The 20680-nt window shown below is 35.4% G+C and overlaps 1 protein-coding gene across 2 annotated transcripts in view; it reads left to right on the top strand.

Moving 5' to 3' along the window:
* The window catches only part of MYO16 (myosin XVI), a 474768-nt gene that overhangs the window by 182536 nt on the left and 271552 nt on the right, over positions 1 to 20680 (top strand). For both annotated transcript variants that reach the window (XM_081128844.1, XM_081128843.1), the window contains exons 10-12: positions 9220 to 9370; positions 14387 to 14497; positions 20459 to 20524. In XM_081128844.1, the coding sequence (XP_080984970.1) occupies positions 9220 to 9370; positions 14387 to 14497; positions 20459 to 20524 (328 nt within the window). The remainder of the gene's footprint in view (positions 1 to 9219; positions 9371 to 14386; positions 14498 to 20458; positions 20525 to 20680) is intronic.

The following is a 20680-nucleotide window of genomic DNA, read 5'->3' as shown; positions in this document are numbered from 1 at the left end:
CTGACCATCAGGAGGGGAGAAAGACTGGAGACCGAGTTCAAGCTGGTGGCCAATGATTGAGTCAGCCATGCCTACATAATGAAACCCCAGTAAAAACTCTGGACAACAAGCTTGGTGGGGCTTTTTGGTTGGTGAGCAGATCAATCTTCTGGGATGGTGAGGTGCCCTGACTCCACAGAGAGAGGACACAGAAGCTCTGTATTCAGGACCCTTCTTTCTGTGTATCTGTTCATTTGGCTGATCCTGGTTTGTATCTGCTCCAATAAAGCTGTAATAATAGCAGGCATAGTGTTTTCCTGAGTTCTGTGAGTTCTAGTGAATTATCTAACCTGAGGGGCTTATGGGAACCTCCAGATTTGTAGCTAGTTAGTCCCAGTGTGATGGTATGAAGACTCCAAAATGTGTGGCTGGCATCTGAGTGGGAGCAGCCTTGTTGGAGATGATGCCCTTAACTTGCGTGGTCCCTGCTAACTCTAGGTGGTCAGCCTCAGAATGGCGCCGCAGTGCACCACAGAGTGATGACGATGATGGATGATGCCTGTCTTGTGGGCTTGTTCTTGATGAATAACAAGTAGTTAATATTTATAAAAGGGCTTAGAGTAGTAACTGGCTCATTGTAATACTATGTCCGTGCTAGAGAAATGACAAAAAGGAAAAAAAACGTTCTTTATTCATCTGTGGACTGTCAGCAAATCATAAAGAATAAAGGCCTTCTGGCTGTTGGCTAGAAGACAATAGAATTAGGCCTTCAGCTTGGTGCTTTTAAACTGATTATGACCATATGCAGAAAATATTATTTTCTAGGCAACTGGAAAGAAAATCCAGTTTCAGAGAAGACCAGTTTTGTTTGGGTGAATCGTTTGATTAGGCTGCTTAGGGACTGGGTCTCCAGTGCTTCGGAGTCACCTGGAACTTGGGATGAAGAGAAGATGCTGCTCTGCAGGGACTAAGCAACATCTCTGAGGAGATAGAACTGAGCAGGGCTGAGGGCCATAGGGAAAGGGACTGGAGGACAGGGAGAAATCCCAGGGTAGCTTCCACCACGTAGAGAAATACCCTGTGGGGATTTTTGAGTGGTGCAGTATTAGTTATGCATTGTGTCCTTCATGACCACAGTAAATAAAACCTGAGACTCACAATAGGCTTAAGTAGATTTTGTGGGAAACCTTGAAGGTCCCACATGTTATGAAACAGGCTCAACATATTGTATTCCTTCAAAAGCAAGCCAACTTGTGGCTGGCTACACAGTGATTTTTTTCTATTGCCTTTATTGCTCAATTGAAAATAAATATGGTTTGCATATCAAAGGAATTTTAATCATTTCCATTGATCTTCATTTAAACTCCATGACTTAGGATGGATATACATCATTATCCATGTTTTATTTACAGAGAAACAGAAGCCCAGAGGTATGACAGACTTGAGAGTATAATAAGTCAGTGGCAACTGCAATGAAACCCCACGTTTTTGGAGTCTTTGTTCATGTTCTCCAGCCTAAGGCAGGAACAAGCTCAGGAAGATGGTCTGGGCATCTCCATAGCCTCATGGTTTGCACAGTCTTGCCATGCAGATATAAAAAAATGGATTCAGAGGAGGGAGATAGCATTTGACCCATGTCTAATCACTGCACATGGGGCCATTCATTGTGCAAATGCATCCTTGTAATTTAGACAGGATGCTCAGATAAGCACTGATTTACCCTGAGACCCTTGGGTACAACTGCACTACAGACATTAATTTCCACACTTCTGCTGGTTGAACACCGTGTCTCTGGTTACACCTGTAAGGCAGTTGTTGGAAATTTACTACTGACCCTGAATGACCTCAGCATTTTCCAAATCAGTTTCACGGACCACTGTGCAATAAAATAGCATCACTTGAGATAAAGTTCCACCACACACCCAGTTCTAGATTCTTCAGAGCCTTCATTTCAACTATTTTCGTAGTTGCCAGGGAAGCTGAGGCTGGAGGTGAGCAGCCTGGATTTTATTAGCGTGTCCTCCAAAGGGATTCATGACATACAAGGCACTTCCACCAGAACCTTGTGTTTGTACATTGAACTTTATTACTACTGTTTATTAAAAGCTTCCAGAGATCCGAAACAGTCTACATTTATACTAGCTTCATGTATGAAAGAAATAAGAAGGAAACTGTATTATTTAGAGACGTCCCTTTTGAGCTGGAATGATGTTTGAAGTGAAATCTCTTTATGCAAGTTTCATGTAAAGAAAGCTATTTTAGTTATACCTCAGACTTTGGTGATTGGCTCTAAATCATGCTTACTGAATGATAATGTTTTTCCTATCAATATCATCTATTAAATACCTATTCAAAATAAATACATGATAGAGAGTCACTCTGGCAAATGTAACATTTGCCATGTTCAGAAACTCCCTTCATGTATGCATAGAGCTGCTGGATTCAACTTACTTTAATTTAGGGATTAAAAAACATTTGCAGATATCTATTGAGAACTACTAAGATGAATATGAGGTATTGTAAAAACAATATAATTTTTAATCTAACCACAAGTCACATTGAAATTTTTATTGGTTTTAGAAACAAGTCGTATTTTACCAAAGTGGTATTTTGAATTATAATTTTTTTCTTACAAAAACTAAAGTCATTTGGAAAGAACCAAAGAAAGCAATTAATTTCAAGCTCTCCAGGAACTACTATTTCATTCAACATTAATCTTTGGATCATTATCTTATTTTATAGATGCAGAAAATCCCAAATTCCCTATAATAAGGAATTTATGTAGCTATGTTCTAAGTATTAAAATTGAGAAGTATCTATTCAGTCCATTATTTTAACCACCAAAATAACTGAGCCACATATGCCATTTCTTCGTTTTTTTTCTTCATTGGCCTAATATATCTCAATATAGTCAATTTTATTTGTTTTCTATAGTTTTCTAAAATTGCTTTATATATAATGGCCAATAATTGTAGCCTTTGTTGGTTTTATTTTATTATGTTCCTGTTTCCATTTTCAGAAATAAAAATCTCAGTTCCTACAGGCACATTTGCTCTGCATGACATGCCTTTGATGTTTATAGAAATAAGTAAGTCTTGACTAAATCCAGTAGAGTTCAGAAATTGTCTGCTGCTGTAGTCCCATCTAATTCATCCCACAGTCACGTTAAAGGTATCTCTTCTGCATTAACCTAAAGTAACTTAGATGACGGCTATTTCATTATCTTTGTGTTTATGAGTCAGTCATACCAAAAGCCTTGTTTTTTAGAAAATACACTATTTCAATCCTATTTTTTATGATAAATTTCTGCTACTAATTCTTCTTTTATAAGCAAAATAATATTTTCTCATTAGAAAATTTGGAAAGTACATCCAGAAGCATGAAAGAAACCATTCTTTAGTGTCAGAGAAAAATTGCATCAGAGAAGTTAAAAATGCAAGAAATATTTTATTCAAGAGTATTGCAGTAAGGGAGAGAGTTGAGTTCAACTCCAAGAAATGAAAGGCCAGGGGGCTTTTTAGCTTGGGGTGAGCTTGGAGGATGTTACCAGGAAAGTTGGTCAGTGTGATTAGGTCATTCTTGTTTGCTAATTGGTGCTTATGGTAGTCAGGTTCCTACTTCCATAGAGACTGGGAGAGGGGCTGTATCCTTCCTATGACTGCATTAGAAGGGATGGCTCTCAAGTTCTTGAGATAGACATGCTAGCTAGGTTGTAGAAGATTTATGTCTCAAAGGGGCAGACAAATAATTTATAATGGAAAGTTCTCTAAAATAATTGTTCACAAATGCCCAGAGATCAGTGATCTAGAGTTAGGAAGAAGCCTGTCCATATTTTAATTGAGATGAAGGGAATGTTGCGTCCTTCATCATTAGCCCACCTTTCTGATGAAGCTCCTGTTAATTGTCATATCTCTTATCCTTCATATGTTTCTTCGTCATTTTTAAGTTCAGTGCTTGCTCTGTGTATGCAACTGCTTTTTTTAAAAATTAATCTGATAAACAGTTTGCCTGATTGATAAACATTTAATGAGTACTAAAATAAACACCAATAATAAATTATTCCTTTTTAAAGAAAAATAGCATTTTAATACATGTTTATATTCCAAAAATGGATAATCAGTGAAAATTCATATATATAATTGTTATCATATGAATGCTATTGTTAAGCACAATGATAATGGATGAAATATGTTTCATTTTAGAAGTGGAATAGAAACCTAAAGAAAAATTGTTCCACAGACGTTTAAAACATTAGCACATGCCATCAGCCTACATATGTTTTACATTTTCTTGTAGAAAATATGTGCATTACTAATTACTATGTTGCCATTTAATTCAATTGTATTAGAGTCATTTTTATATAAATAAGAGAGTATTTGTAACCAGGTACTTGCAATTATTGTTAATAATGGATCCTAGAATATATAACCTATGATATTATTGGATGTATAAATAATTTTTTTAAAGTGCAGGTGAAAATATATGAAGAGAGATTATGTATTAACATCATAGGGCTTGATACACACTTAGATATTACCTGTTCTCATTTCTGCATTTGACAAAGAGGAAACTGTGGCCCAGAGGTTGTGAAGGCCTTAGACAGTCAGGCCAACTTGAGGTAAAAACTTAGAATGAGGTCGCTATATTCCTGAACCAATCTTCTTTCCAACTGTAGCTCTTAAAGAGCCTGCTGTTTTAGTAAGCTCACTATTTCTTCCTTTGATAAATCCTTTATAATTGGTGATTTTATGTATTTCATGAATATCTTCCTAGTTCTACCTGACCAGTCAAACCACTGCTTTATTAATAGCTTTGCACTCAGAAGTATATGCAAAGCCTCTTAAATTTTCTTTAAATCTCCAGAAAAAGGAGATGATTGATATAAGGGGAGATAAGTAAGGATACACACACACACACATACACACACACATATACAGATATATGTATATACACACATATATATATGTTTTATTGATTTCTGAGAGAGGAAGGGAGAGGGAGAGGGAGATAGAAACATCAATGATGAGAGAGTCATTGATCGGCTGCCTCCTGCACGTCCCCTACTGGAGATCGAGCCCGCAACCCGGGCATGTGCCCTGACCAGGAATCGAACCGCAATCTCCTGGATCTTAGGTTGAAAATCAACAGCTAAGCCAAGCCAGCCGGGCAGGACATATTTTGATAGATGTGAGGGTGGATTTTTAGATGTAGGCAGTGTGACATGGTAGTTAAGAATGAGAGCTCTGGAACTCAAATCTCAGCTCCACTACTGCTTGCTATATGTCCAGATCAAGTTCTTCTCCGTGGCCCTCAGTTTACTCATCTTTAGAATAGGTATAAAAATAGTGTCTGCTTTATAATGTTGTTGTCAAATAAAAAGTGAATATGCGTAGAGTACTTAGAACAGACTATTATCTCACATTAAATGCTACATAATTATTTAAATGTTTTGCAAGTGGCTCATTTATATTAGAAAATATAGGGAAACCATGACTGTCTTTAAATATCTGTAGGGCTCTCATATCAGAGAGATATAGTGCACACTCTTGGGAGCCCTAGGAATGATGAATACAAGTTCGAGCAGACAGGCATGGTTCCAGAGTTGCTCACGGAAAAAATAAGTCGTCTTTGGGAGTTATGGATATTTTATCACTAGATTCAAACTGGTCTGGATATGAAATTTGTATAAGCTTTATAACATTCCCTTTTTATAGTGAATTTTTAAAATTAATAAGCTTAGTATTAGGAGGGATGTGTGCCCCGAGCACCCTCTACATTCTTGCTTAGTTTGTCAGACGGCAAGGCATATGTAGTTAGTCCTACAGGTGACTAAGTAGTTCACACGGAGACCACAGCACTCACTGCCACAGGACGGCACTGGCTTGTCTGCTGCTTGGTGCAGTGTTTGCTGCTTGCTCACCAAATACATGACTCTTGGGCAGGTTTCTGTCCTGTAACACAACACACTGCATGTGTAGTCGTCCACTTAGGCCCACTCCTACCGTCCATGGGACAGGGGGGCAAGGAGAACTTGTGCGAACATGAAGCCCTGGATGCTGTGTTTGCAGTGAGTAATGAAGTTCTCTGTCTCTGATCCGGGAATCTCTTGTCTTCTGTATCCATCCATGAGAGAGTAACACGCTAACCAGTTAGAACTTATAAGTAGAGTAAAATCCCAGAAACTTCACAGTTCTGGACACATACAAATAGTAGCTAATTTTGTTGCCTGCTATGACCATAGTCATCGTGCTAAGCCCTTTATGTGCATTATGTGAGTAATCCCTCACTTTACAGATTGATTTCACAGAATGGTTTTATAGTTTGCCCAAGGTGGCAGAGACAGACATCAAACTGTGTAGCATTTCTGACTCAAAAACGTCTGCTTATTGCAGCTATGCTATACCATGCCGCCTCTTTTTAATATATGCTCCCCTCCCCCACACCTACTTGAAAATATCCTCATTGATTAAAACACTTTAAAACATCACCATCCAGAGTTCAAAAGAAATAATACTGACTTCACATTTCTGTAAACATGATTTTTAGCTATCCCTGCTTTTTCCTTAGGCCTGGCCCTAATGCAGTCAAGTCCTAGTCTGTCTTTACTCACACTTTCCTAGACTAGAGTAGAGTTGGAAAACAGCGCAGAGATGGGCTACAATACAGTGAGACACTGTGGTTACTGAAAGAAGTCCTTCAGATTCCTTCCTTCCTCCTCTATCAAGGTTAAGATACAAAATTGTTTATATTTCTATATACTAACAATCAGCAACTGGAAATTAAATTTTAAAAACACATTTACAATGGAATAAAAACATGGAACACATTAGAATAAATAGAACACATTATTTGCCACATTCTAATGTCAAAAACTATAAAATACTGTTGATAGAAATTAATGAAGATCAGAATAAATGGAGAAGTATACTCTGCTTATGGGTGACAAAATTAAACATTGTTAACATGTAAATTATCCCAAAATTGATTTATCAATTGAATGCAATGCTAATCAAAATCTCACCAGGCATCTTTATAAAAACTGACAGATTCTAAAATTTATATAAAATGTTAATAACCATAAATATCCAAAACAATTTTTAAAAAGAAAAAGTTGGGTGACTCACATTACCTGATTTCAAGCATTACCATGAAGGTTCATTAATCAAGAGAGTATAATATTGGTGTGAGAATAGACTATTGTATCATTGGAATACAATGGAGTGTCCTAAAATAGACCCACACATATGTGGTCAATTGATTTTTAACAAAGGTGCTCAGGTACTTGGTTGGGGAAAGATATTCTTTTCAGAAATGATGCTGGAACAATTGGATAGCCATACGAGAAAAGAATGACCCTTGACTCATATATAGCACCATGTGCAAAAAGCCACTCACAATGGATAATAGACCTAAATGTAAAGTATAAAACTCTAAAATTTCTAGAAGAGAAAACCATGTTCATCTTGGGTTCAGAATAGAATTCTTAAATAAGACATAAGTACAAACCATAAGAGAAAAAAAAAGTTATTTGAAACATACTGTTAAAAAAAATGAAGACAAAACACAGCCTGGGAGAAAATATTTGCCAAGTGTGTATATGATAAGGGCCTTGAATCTAAATATATAAATTCAATAATCTGACAACAAAGACCCAATAAAAAATAGTCAAAAGATTTGAACATGCACTTTACCAAAGAAAACATCCTTATGTCAAATAAACACATTGAAATGCAAATTAAAATCACAGTGAGAAGCCACTAATGCACTTACTTGAATGGATTTTAAAAGTATTGGCAATTGTACAGAAACCCATAGAATTTTATTAACCAATGTCACTCCAATAGATTCAGTACGAAAAAAAGTACTCACAAGGATGTGAAATAAGTGAAACTATAACGCATTGCTGGGGGAAATACCAAATGGTACAGTCACTTTGGAAACAGTTGGGAGTTGCTCCTAGCAACTTAGCCCAGGCAAATGAAAGCATATGTCTGCACAGACACCTGTATATGGGTGTATAGAAGCTCCATTCACAGTTGACAAAAACTGGACACAATCCCAGTCTTTGGTGAATGGGCAGCCAGAGTGTATCACCTCCTGCAGTAGAATACTACTCAGCAATAAGAAACAAACTTTGCAGTATGCAGCAGCATGAATGAGTCTCAAAAACACTGTTAGGTAAATGAAGTCATCCACAGAGGGCTGCCTACTCTGACCCCTTTCATATGACATTTTGGAAGAGGCAAAACTGTAGCGAAAGAAAGAATTATCAGTGGTTGCAAGGGCCAGGAGGCCAAGGGGGATAATTGACTCCATAGGTGGTTACAAAGAGACATGGGAGGGATAAAAGGTCTATTTATTGCTGAATCTGTTGGTCACAGAATTTATATAATATATATATAATATGCACACACAGACACACACACATATATATATATATATAATTCAAATCTCATTGAATTGTAACCCTACAAAGGGTTACAATTATGTTTACATATATTGTACCTGATTAAATATGTATGTATTTCTGCTTGTATGGTAACATTTAGGAAAATATATTTTTAAATCTTAATATAAAAATGTTATAATGAAAACTTAACATTTAGATTGTGTTTATTTTTTATGATCATTACAAAATGTCTTTCTTTTGGCAGTGTAGTCTATAGCAAAACAAAAACATGAAGTAGCTTTTATTTATTTTTTGGCAAGATTGAGCTGTATAGAAACAATAAAACTTATTCTTTTTTGTAATATTGCAGTCTTGTGCACATCATTTCTTTCTTGCTACCCTATTGTTATTTAGTTACAAACTCTAACTATTGCCCATGATGCTAGAACATATTTTAAATCCCGTATGTATAGTATTTTAATTAATTGTATGATTTTGTCTTTACTTGTTTATGATTAAGTTTCACATTTAAATATTTTTCTTAGTTTAGTTATATGTGTCAAACTTAGCTTTTAAATTACGTATTGATTTGTCTATTACAGTCATATATACATTTGTAAATATATTCTTCTCAAGTTGAATCTATTTTTCTTTTAAATGTGAAATTGAATGAAATTTGGAACTAACAGAAATGCTTACAGATTTTCCATTTTTTTTCTTGCAGTATTAAGAAACTGTTTTCTTCTTGAATAAAACAACTTTCTATAATTGAGATGTCCTGTTGTGGTAATTTCTGATTGACACAGCCATGTTAGAAGAAAACTAATTCTAGTATTGATTATTTCCCGTAGCAGCCCCCTGGTGTTGCCAATTGCCAAGCAAGACAGTTTGTTGGAAAAAGACATTATGTTCAAAGATGCAACAAAAGGTCTATGTAAGAAACAACCTCAGGACAGCACTCCTGAAAACGCCACTGTGAATGGTCCCACCAAACCTGAGCAGGTAATTACACCCTTACTGCTTGTCTGCTAGTATTGTGTCCTGTTATGTCCCAAATACTCACTAATATCCATTCAGAGAAACTTTAATGAAAGCATAGGCTAGTATTTTAATTAAAAATTCCATTTATAAAATATTAATGTGTGTTATTGACCGTAAACAAATGCTGCTATTGTGTTTTACAAGGATTTGAATTTACACTCTTGACTTATTTACGGGGATTGTAAGCTCAGCCAATATGTTAATTCCTAAATATTTCCAGGTCTCTCTTTGGTCATCATTTTAATTGTTATGTAGACTCTGGTTTCTTTATTTCCTTCAAATATCCAAATATGTTCCATAACTAGAAGAAAGACAAACCAATCAGTCATTTATTCTTAAAAGTAACTGTGATGCAGTATCATGTATATGTTTGTGTATGAGCATATTCCAGGGCCCAAGTTATGGGAGATCATTTTGATGAGCTTGGAGTTACAGAATTTAATGTATTTTATGTTATCATTTCTATAGAAATAAATGATTTTTATATGTGTTGTGTTTTATAAATGGTAGAGCATTTAATAAATGTTAGAGCAATCCTTGAAATGTCTTGTTTCATGTATATAATTATGAATTCTTAAAATATATTTTAACTAGATTTTTTAAAGACTTTTTGAAAAATTTTCATTTCATTAATTTTTATTTAAAAAAAACTAAAACAGCAAAACATTTGAAATATTTTTGAATTTTATTAGGTATATTCATCTTCTCAAGCTACCATAACAAAATACCACAAACTGGGTGGCTTTGGTAAATCCAGTCAATATATCCACCTGGTTTTATTTTTAATGTAAATATAGGCTATTTTAGAATATAATAATGCAAATGATACTGTACATTGGTTAACATTTCAAAGCTTAAAAATGCTATCACTTGCATTATTTTAATCTTTAAAAACAATACCACTGCGAGCAAGTTAATATGCATTTTCAAAACAACTTATAGTCAAGTTTCAAAGTGAGTTTAAACTGATCAGACTTAAACTCGAGAAGCCGAAGCAAATGGCCTAGACTCACAAGTGTTTCTTTTGCTCTGTGTCTGGTGCCCTTTTGAGGATATCACAGCCCTGGTTCTCCTCCTGGAGGGCTGCCTACCTCTGACAGCTCTGTGAGTGGAGAGAAAGTCTGCATTCCCCGGCTGCATGTGCAGTGCAGGGCTTTCAAGGCTGGAGAGAATTCTCTTTCCAGAGCCCACAGGTACACCAACACCCACATACACAAACTATAAATCCTCAGCCAAACACGGGCCTAGTGAGTGAAAGGACCCGATACATTTCACTAAGAAACATCGAATAGAATAACTAAAGCAAGGAAAGAACAGCTGAAATGCTCTTCATGCATGGTAATGGGCTTCAGCCTTGGGAGGTTTAGTATAAAGTATTTAGTCAGATTAATGCCCCTTTCGCCGTCAGGACCGTCCCAGTCAGCGCCTGTTTTTCTTACTCCCTCTGTCCCCCTCGTTCATGCGCACTGGGTTCTGTCCTCCGGACCTGTCCTCTGCAAGATCTTGTTGCCTTTATCCCATTTGTCAGGCCGCCTTTCTGTTCCTTGAACCTAGTGCTCCTGTGCATATGCTACTGACCTCCTGGAGAGAGATCACAAGCAACCACATAAAACAGCAAAGTTGACCGCACTCAGAGCAGTGTTGCCAAGTGGAGATGGAGCCAGTGAATTCAAAGTATCTTCAAAATTTAAATTTCCTTTATCTTGAAACATTTCTGAACATTTACCCTGAGTTGTGTCCGCGTTGTGTTCTAAATCTCTGCTTTTGGAAATATATATGGAGATATATATATAATGGTGACTTATGTGTCTTCAGAAGAACCAAGATGGTGAACTCTAGAGAGGATGTTAATTTTTTTTCCCCGTATTTACCTCATCTCTTTTTTTACTAGAGTAATAACTGTTCAGCAGACATTGGTAGTACACACTGTTGAGTCTACAACTACAACATAAATATATTCACAGACGTGTTTTTCTTTTTCTTTCTACTTGTTATCAGCTGCCATGGTGCTTTCAAAATCTTCATAAAAAATGTGCCCCTTTGATAGCCGTGCTTAAGATTGATTATCAAAGCTTCCTTCCTGATCATTTTGGTATCTTATGATAAATTGAAGGAATTCTTCCCTTGATCTAATCTAATACTCTATTTGTCACAGCTCATTACTACACACAGGCAAGGGAGTCTTCACATTTTTATTGTTGGCCTAGTATGTTCTCTAACCCATGCAACAGCTGTGCCACTGAAGATAAAAATCCTCTGGAATACCAAGGAGATGTCTGCGGCAGCTCCTGGGCACAAATGGGGAGCTTCTGTTAGTGCCACTCCTGCTTCCCTGCATATGCACGCTGAGATTTGCATTGAGCTCGTTAAAGTTGTGGTGATAAGAGGAGTATTATTATCTTAGTGTAAATCGTTACTTCTGAAGACAAAAAAATCTTGCCTTGATTTTTCTTCTTTTTATGATTTCTTTGGGAGTTAAATATGTATGCTGACTTGCAGGAGACTTTTGTCTTATCATTGCATTGTGCAAAATTACTGCAGCCATATTATTGGCTTATCTCATGTATATGCATGGATATATATAAGTGTGGGTATTAATTTTTTTATGTATATATATGTATGTATGTATATGTATGTGTGTATATATATATGCACTGTGTGTAAAACATGAATGGATTGAGAAGTACAGATTGGTAGTTATAAAATAGTCATGGGGATGTAAAGTACAGCATAGGAAATAATAGTTTATAATACTTTCATAACTACATAGGATGCCAGTTGGGTACCGGAAATATCAGGGGACACTTTGTAAAGTATATGACTGACTAATCACCACGCTGTACACCTGAAACTAATATAAAATAATATTGAATGTAATTTAGAAACTTTTTTTTAAAGTTAAAAACAATCTCACAGGAAGATATACCACTGGGATTTAAATATCATTCACACAGGTAAATACAAATAATTGATGTCTTAGGTGAGTTTGAGCTTCCCAGTATTCCAGTACCCAGACCAGTATGTAAGATTTTACAGGAATCAGCATGATTGATGAAAAAGCAGAATGAAAACCTGCCTGGGTCAAGAAGACTGGAGACTACCAGGTCCTTCCCCTGGGGGTGAGGCAGAGGCAGTGTCCCTGCTTGATGGCCATGCTTCTCTGAGAGCCGTCAGTCTCGGCAGCACTTTGGGCCTATGACTCTTCCAAGTGGAACTAAATATATAAAGTTAGAAAACATATCACACAATACCTAAATTGATTTTGACAACCCAGAAAATATTAGGAGGGCTGGGACATGATGACTTCTACTCAACAGGCACCAGGGTTTGGGTGCTGTTCTTGAACTATGTAAGTAAATATTCCTGACATTATCAAAGCCTTAAAACTGTGTCTCTAACCCAAAGTTAAATGACTGATTTTAATAAGACTATATATATTCTTCATAGGTTAATTCCGAATGATATTTTGAGACATTTTTTTATTTAAATGCTACAAAAACAGAAAATAAACTGGAGGTATTGGCTGAGTGTGTGCATGTTGTGGGAAAGGGAGAAGCTTGTTCCTGACACTTCCAAGGTCTGGAATATTTTAAAAGTTAAATTTTAATGAATAAACATGCTGTTATTGGAATACTGTGTTTCCCACTTATACAAATGGTTGCACCTCCAGTGCAAGAGAGCCCACTGCCACGATACCCTTTCATCTATAAGATACAATGAACCACTCTTCTGAGTATTTGAAATTCCCAGTAAAGAATTTATGTTTCTGTTATTAATGAATTAGGATTAACAGTCTGGGATAACAATGACATGAGTTTATGAACTCACGGGAAAGATTGCGTTTTGGGAAATAGTCATTAGTGTCAGAGAAAGAGTCCTAAATTTAGTTTTTAAAAAAAATGTGTAATATTTTTACTGTATAAACATTTAGCTGAGGGACAGTAATATTTAAGTTTAGCTTTTTTAGTGATGAGACATCCAATTGTTCAGTGTTTAATACGAATATAAAATGCAGGTACAAATATAGACTATAAGCACTAATGCTAATAATACAAATAAACTTACTGTTATTAAAAATTAACTATGGGCACCAGTGAATTCACAAGAGCATTAATAAGAATATTCTTGTTCTTTTGCTTCTCAGTGTTTCACATGAGAAAACCAAAGTTGTCATATTATATCAAATGTCTTGCTTTTCAGAGCATATTTTGTGTATATGAAGTTAAACATTGACCATTTCTAACTTAGGATAGATTTTCATCTAAATAAATAATTCAAACTTATCTGTTTTTTATTTTTAATCTCACCTAGTTTTTAAACTGTCACTCTATGTTAAATTGAATAGGAAAGCATTTTTTTTTTTCTTGACAGAATTATCTTAATCTCACAGCTACTTCAATCTTAAGAATATTATAGAGCTGAATAAAAATCACAAGCCAAAATTCTAGAGTTTACTTTAAAAATCTGGCGTTCTTCTAGATGTATGCAGAAACTAAACTCCAGGCACGTTGCTTCCATGCCAACAACAGTAATTTGAGAGAGCAGTTTTGCTTTAGCTTTGGAAACCCTGCAAATACATGAGGTTTTTTCAGCTTCTTGTCTTACAAAAGAGTCAGCACTGTTTAGAGCTGTCTAAATTGTAAGTAGGGACTAGGAGGAATCAACATGCTGACATGGTTTTGATAGACTTAATGTCTTTGAAGAATGTAAGCTTGCATCTGACGTGTGTGTGTGTGGGTGTGTGTGTGCTCACACGCACGCATACACACTCACTGGTAGAGAACAGAAATTCTCATCTGAATATATTTTTCTGTAGCTGCTGACTTTTTTTGTTTCTTATAAGTGAACCATTTCATCTTTTAATAGTTTCAAACTCATGTGGTTTTTAAACTTTCGACATGTAATTGAAATGGAACATCCAACTGTGAAGAAAGGTGATTGCGAAGCAATTAGAATTGATCTTATTTTTTTCCCCAGGTCAAGCTAATGCCTCCTGCTCCAAATGATGACCTAGCAACACTCAGTGAGCTCAATGATGGCAGCCTGCTTTATGAAATTCAGAAGCGCTTTGGGAACAATCAGATATACGTAAGTGCCCTTGAAATTGCCTTTTGCACTGCATTTGTCTTGCCGCATATTTTTACCCTTCGGTGCTGCAAATATTACAGATAATGGGTTTATTGTTGCTTCTGGTCATGCTGATAGCTTCAGGCAGATTTCTCCAGAGCTCAGGTGGATTCTTCTGGTGCAGTTATAAGGCAAGTTCAGCAAAGTTCCAGATTTCAGAGTTGCGAAGTGAGTGTTACTTTCCTGAGGGTAGACAACTTTCTTGTAATGCTTGCTGGTGAAGGTCTTGCTAGAACCGTCAGATCTGCTAATCAACTTTTTAAAATGCTATTTGTTTCGTCTACTGTAATTTAGCCTTCTAGACCTGGAAAAGGAAACTAAAGAGGAAAAGTTGGTTCTGCAAGGAGAACTGCCTCCCTATTGCATGAAGCCATAAACTATTGTTCCTCTGAATTATCAGGAAATGTCTGTGTGTAAAGGAAATAATTTATACAGGGATCTTTGATAATAGGATACAAATATATGACTCAGGTGACAGACAGTGGGGAGAATTTATTTGCTGTGGTTCTATCTTGCTTTATATGTGTTATTTCTACCAGTATTAGTAACAATTTAGACACCATGTGACCTCAGATCTCAATCTCTTTCTCTCTCTCTCTTGCTTTTGTTATATTCAACTCAGAGCAATTCAATCAGAATATCTACAGAGAAATCTGATTATACACTCATCTGCTATCCCTTTTTGATAACACCCCATTTTTCTAGTGTACTGAGAAACTGATTAAGTAATTTTCATGGAAATGTGAAGTCTGAGATTCCCTTGCAAGTAGTAAATTGCCAGGTGCTGATTAGCCTATGAACATTGAGTGCAGCATTTTAAAGCTTGGATAGATTGTCTGCCACTGTAAATATGCTTAAAATGAAATGCTTCTCTTAAAATTAATGGGATTGTGCCACTGGCATAAAGTGGTGAAACCTGATTACTTTGGTCTGTTATTGCCCTGTTACTTGTGTATTATTTTTATTCCATTTTTTCTTCTTACCCTGTGTTGATTCTTGTTTTTAACTTCTTAATTATTTTTTCAGAAGACCACTGCTTGTTTTGAATTTTTTTATTTCTCCATATTTCTTCAAGCTTTTCAAGTGGATTTTCTTCAAAGCCACCGTCTTGTTTTTTTTTTTCCTAACACAGTTTTCTAAAGCAAACCTCATTCCTTTTCTATCTGATCTCACAATGAACTGAAGTAATTTTTATAAAGAACAAATATAATTGTAAAACTCCCAGTCTTAAACCTTGCCTCTGGCTTACCATTTTTCTTGGGAGGATGACCACAGTCCAGAGGCGAGAATCCCCTGAAAGTCTCATCAGGACCTGGCCCCTGAACAACACGTGTCACTGCCCCCCTTCCTGCATCAGGGAATTTTCCTATGTTTCTTTCCATAAAGTTCTCATTCTACCTCCATTAAAATACTTAGCTTTAGAAACCCCCACTCAGAAGTTCTCCAGTCTTTATGTTAACTTTCCAGATTTAGTCACTGTGGAGAATCTCTCTGCAGAGCGCTTGTAACTGCTTGTGATCATAATACCTCGTCGGTGGTTTGGTTAACATCTGGCTTCTTACTAGACCCTGAGCTCAGAATAACGGCCGGGGTGGTTTTGCTCATCCAGAGGCCTGGCCAGGCCCTTTCTAATCTTAAATAGCAAATGCTTTCTACCTGTTTATCTGAGCCACGGTTCCAGCTCCTCCACACAGTGGACCGTCGTCATAGATCCTTTCTGCTCTCTTTCTGGATAATCAGAATTAACATCCCCTGCTTTGCTTAAGTTCACATAAAAATAAATTTGCCGCTGTGTGAGGCGTGGTTTTCCTCTTCTCAGTACCTGAAATATTGAAGAGCTGAATTATCTAGGAACAGTTTTGTGATGAGTGTTCTTTGTTATGGTATCTGAATTCACCCTCATGGATAGACAGACAGTTTAAACATTATTGATTGAATAGTAATAAGCGATTCTCAAAGTGTATCCTATGGATCATTGAATATCTGAATCTCTTATTAGCAGCCTGCAATGAGAGTAAGCATTTAGAAACTCATGGCAATTTGATGGTTTAATTTTCATCTGTTGAATTTAATAAGTATCAAGGTTTATAATTTGTATTTCCTTGTCATTTTCAATTTCATTTTTCGAGGAATTCATCTTTATTATGTTTTACAAAATATCAGTCCATAATGAGTTGGAAATAAAAGCCCGTGTTACTTCCCCATAAATATAAAGGCACTAGTTCAGTAGATGTCTCAAGATTAAAATATTCAAATCTGAGAGTCTGATCTCGACGCTCAGCCCCCCAACGTTTCCCTTCTATGGCCTCTCCCATTGCAATTAATGACATCCCCTTTCTTCCAACTTTCAGGCCAAAGTGCCTGGTAAGAGTATTGCTTGATTTTCTTCCATGTTCCACATCTGATTTTACTGAAAATACCATCAAAATATTTTTTGGTGCTATTTAGAAATATGCACAGAATATGACTTCCACTGCTGCCACTGGCCCATCAGGGCCAAGATAAATATTTCATCTGCATTAATTGTTGAACAAGGATTTTCATCTTTTTTTCATCTTTTTTTTTTTTTGCTATAGTCTGATGTTATATAAAATGATCTTTCAAAATAATCTGTAAATTGCTCTTTTAATTAAGTGTATAGCATTCCATTTAGCTATTGAATTGAGAAGTTTTTATATAGTCTGTAGCAGTAGGAAGTTCCCACATCATCAAACAGAAAATGAGTTGCAGATGATGAGACATTTGCTTGCTAGGAAATGCACAGGATAAGAGCACTGCATTCCCCAAACAATTATTGTCAACAGATAGAATAGAAGATGCAATCAGATCTCTTCATGGATGGCTGATAAGCATGAAGGCGATCTCTTTACAAACATGCTAGTAGAACTGGAGACCAATAAAGGAATGAAATCCCACAAAATAAAAATAAATTCGATAACATCTCATTAGCCAAATATAGAACCTGGTTCATTTCAGCCACTTACTAATTTACTGTTCCCCTCAAGGTGACCCAGTTGGATGCAGCAGTTCTTACTATGAGTATCTCAAGAGGTGAAAGTTTGCAAGCTGGTGTCAAAAGCTGAAGTCTCTCTCACTTCCAGGTTATTTGAAATTATATGGATGGACACATTGTTTTTCAAGCTAGCCCAGTTATCTAAAGTCCCACCTACAGTATGCTGTGCTGTGCACTACCTGCCTTATAGTTCAGTCTAAAAGACCCTTTTGAACACTTGACATGTGTAAGTTATTTAAAAAAGTAACACATTAGAAAAAATGAGGTAAGGGAAATCTTAACATTTATACAATTTTAAAAATTATAGAAATTCTTTCTCTGTAGTAATTTAAAATTTTCTGTTTTATCAAAATAGCCTCTTCAGATTATGGTATAAGCCTATATAAAGTCACTTTTTATGACTATCATTAACATTCAGATCACACTTTTATAAATTATTTTTTTATTATAAAAATATGTTATCAAAGACAGTCTCAATTTTCTTCAATAAGTAGACCAATATAAAGAAAGTTATATCTTAATAGGAAAATGCAATTTAGAGGTACTCTGTTTTGACTTTATCTTAAAATTTCCATCTTCCTTAGTTAACAGATTTCTCAATTATCCCTCGGTCTACTGTCTAGTTTCATTTTTATTCTCTGGAATTTAAGAGTAATTTTGAGATACTAAACTAATAAGATCTCCTTTCAGCTCAATGATTTCACTTTTATTTCTTTTCTTCTTTACTTGACTATAACATTCGGTCAATCCTTCTTTTAAGTAAGTGTATTGAATTACACCAGATAAAGGGAACAATGCACAACTTCCTAGTGTATGGCTACAAGGATTTTTATTTGGTGAGTACACATATAGCCAGCAGCTTCATAAAGAAATGGAATATAAGAAGCTCCTTCCCCAATTCACCCTAATCATTACAAAAGTTTCTGACATATAGGGCTATCGAATTGTTTTGTCTGGGTTTTATTTTATTTTATTATTTAATTTTATTTTACATAAAAGGAATCACCAAGTATATTCTCTTTTGTGTCTTTCATCTTTCACTTATCATTATGTTTCTGTTATTCATCCGTTACTTGTCGCACTGCTTATCTGTTTTTACTCCTGTACAGTAACCTACTGGGTGAATATATCCTAATTTAGTAGTTGACTCTACAATTGAGGAACCTTTAAGTTTTTTCACTTTGTACTTATTATAAATAGTACTGTTATAAACTACCCTACATGGTTTTGGAGGCTCACGTAGATACATATTTCTGTGGGGCATTTACCTAGAACTGGAATCCCAGCATCATAAGGTATGTTCAGCTGTAGGAGATGCAGCCAAGTAGTTTTTCAAGGTGGTTACACTCCCACCAGAGACTTTCAGTTTTACGCATTCTCATCAACACTTAGCATGGCCAATATTATTTGTTTTATTAATTTTTTTTCAAATTCTATCTATTCTGGCAGTTTATTTGGTTGAATTCTATTATCTGTTCAATGTTGAATGTATCATTGCAATTCAGTTTGTCAATATTTTGCTCAGAATTTTTAAATGTATTTTAATGAGAGAGAGTAGCCTGTATTCTTTCTTTCAATATACTAGTTACGGTTTCAATATCAAGTTTGTGAAGGCCTCTTAAAATGAAATAATGTTCTCTCTTCTGTTATTTTCTGGAATAATTTGTCTTCCACTTGTTTATTTCGTACATCAGCGTCGGGAAGCATTCACCAGAGAAGCCTGAGTTTTCTTTGTGGAATGGTTTTTGGGCATAGATTCAATTTCTTTTATACATTTGCTGATTTTCTAGGTATCCATTATTAATTTCTATCTTAATTTTACCACGATCAAAGAATACATTCTGTGTGACTCAAATCCTTTAAATAGAAGGAAACTGGTCTGTGTTCAATTGTGAAAAACGTACGTACATATATTCTGCAGTTTTTGCTAAAAAGTGTCCTGTTTAAGTAGATTGGTCAACTTGCTTGTTATTTCAAACTTTTGTCTGGTTTTCAATGAGTTAGTAAGAAAAAACTGTGAAAATTGCCCACTGTCACTGTGAATGCATGTTTTTCTTCTTAAAGCTGTTGTTGCTTCATATATTTTATCCTAGATTTTAACCTCAGAGAAATTTAAAATTGCTGCATCTTCCTGACTGATTTATCATTGTATCACTGTGAAGTGTCCCTTTTCATCACTGGTACTGCTTCTTACCTTAAAGTGTATTTTCTATGAATGGAATGTTGCTAAACCACCTTTTTTTTTTTTTTTTTGCTATTATTATATGTCTTTCTTCATCCTTTAACTTTCAAATTTTATTACCTTTAATACTTAAAGTGTTTCTCTTCAGATTAGCACGTAGTATTTTACTCCAGATCATAATCTTTTCTCTTTTAATGATGGTATTTCGTAGCTTTGTGTTTGATGTAATTACTGATGCATTTGGGTTTTAATCTATCATTTATTACTTGCTATCTATTTGTTGCATCTGTTCTATGTGCCTTTGTGTCTTATTACTTGTCCTTTCTAATGACAATTGTCTTTATTTGCTTTCTGTGCTTTATCAGCTTTTCAGTTATGCATTTTATTATTCTGTAGCAACATAGAACTTCTTACTCCATTTATTTCCTCCAGTCTATTTTGCTATGTGTTTTAATCATGTATTTTTTTATCCAGTTTGGTTCTCACAGAACCCCTTTAAGATAAATGCTCAGAATCTAATCCTTTCACTTTTTATGTATTCAGTGGAACAAACCTGTTGGCTCTGTTTATTTGAATTTCACTTTTCTGTTTCTTTATTTACAAACTCAAAGCAATTCCCAGATGTTAAAAGTGCAATTTTTACTTATTCTTTATATTACACAGTGATCTTTAACTTCAAAGGTGCTATTTATATGGTTCAAGAACTAGTTATTCTTTTCTCTAACAGACTTTTATCGGGGACATCCTCTTGCTTGTTAACCCATTCAAGGAGCTTCCAATTTATTCCACCATGGTGAGTATACAATTTAAAACGTCATTTAATAATATACAATGATACGCATCAGACAAACCTATTTGTATCAAAAGACGATTGGTTAAGAAGAAAAACCATAACAATAAGTAAAGTCAAAGTTTTCAGAAAATTCTAAATTGAGTAGTTGCATAATGA

Source organism: Miniopterus schreibersii, assembly GCF_964146895.1.
Source record: "Miniopterus schreibersii genome assembly, chromosome: 2".
In the NCBI taxonomy this organism is placed as follows: Eukaryota; Metazoa; Chordata; class Mammalia; order Chiroptera; family Miniopteridae; genus Miniopterus; species Miniopterus schreibersii.
Note: the sequence above shows the minus strand (reverse complement) of the source record. Positions and strands in the feature narration are given on the sequence as shown.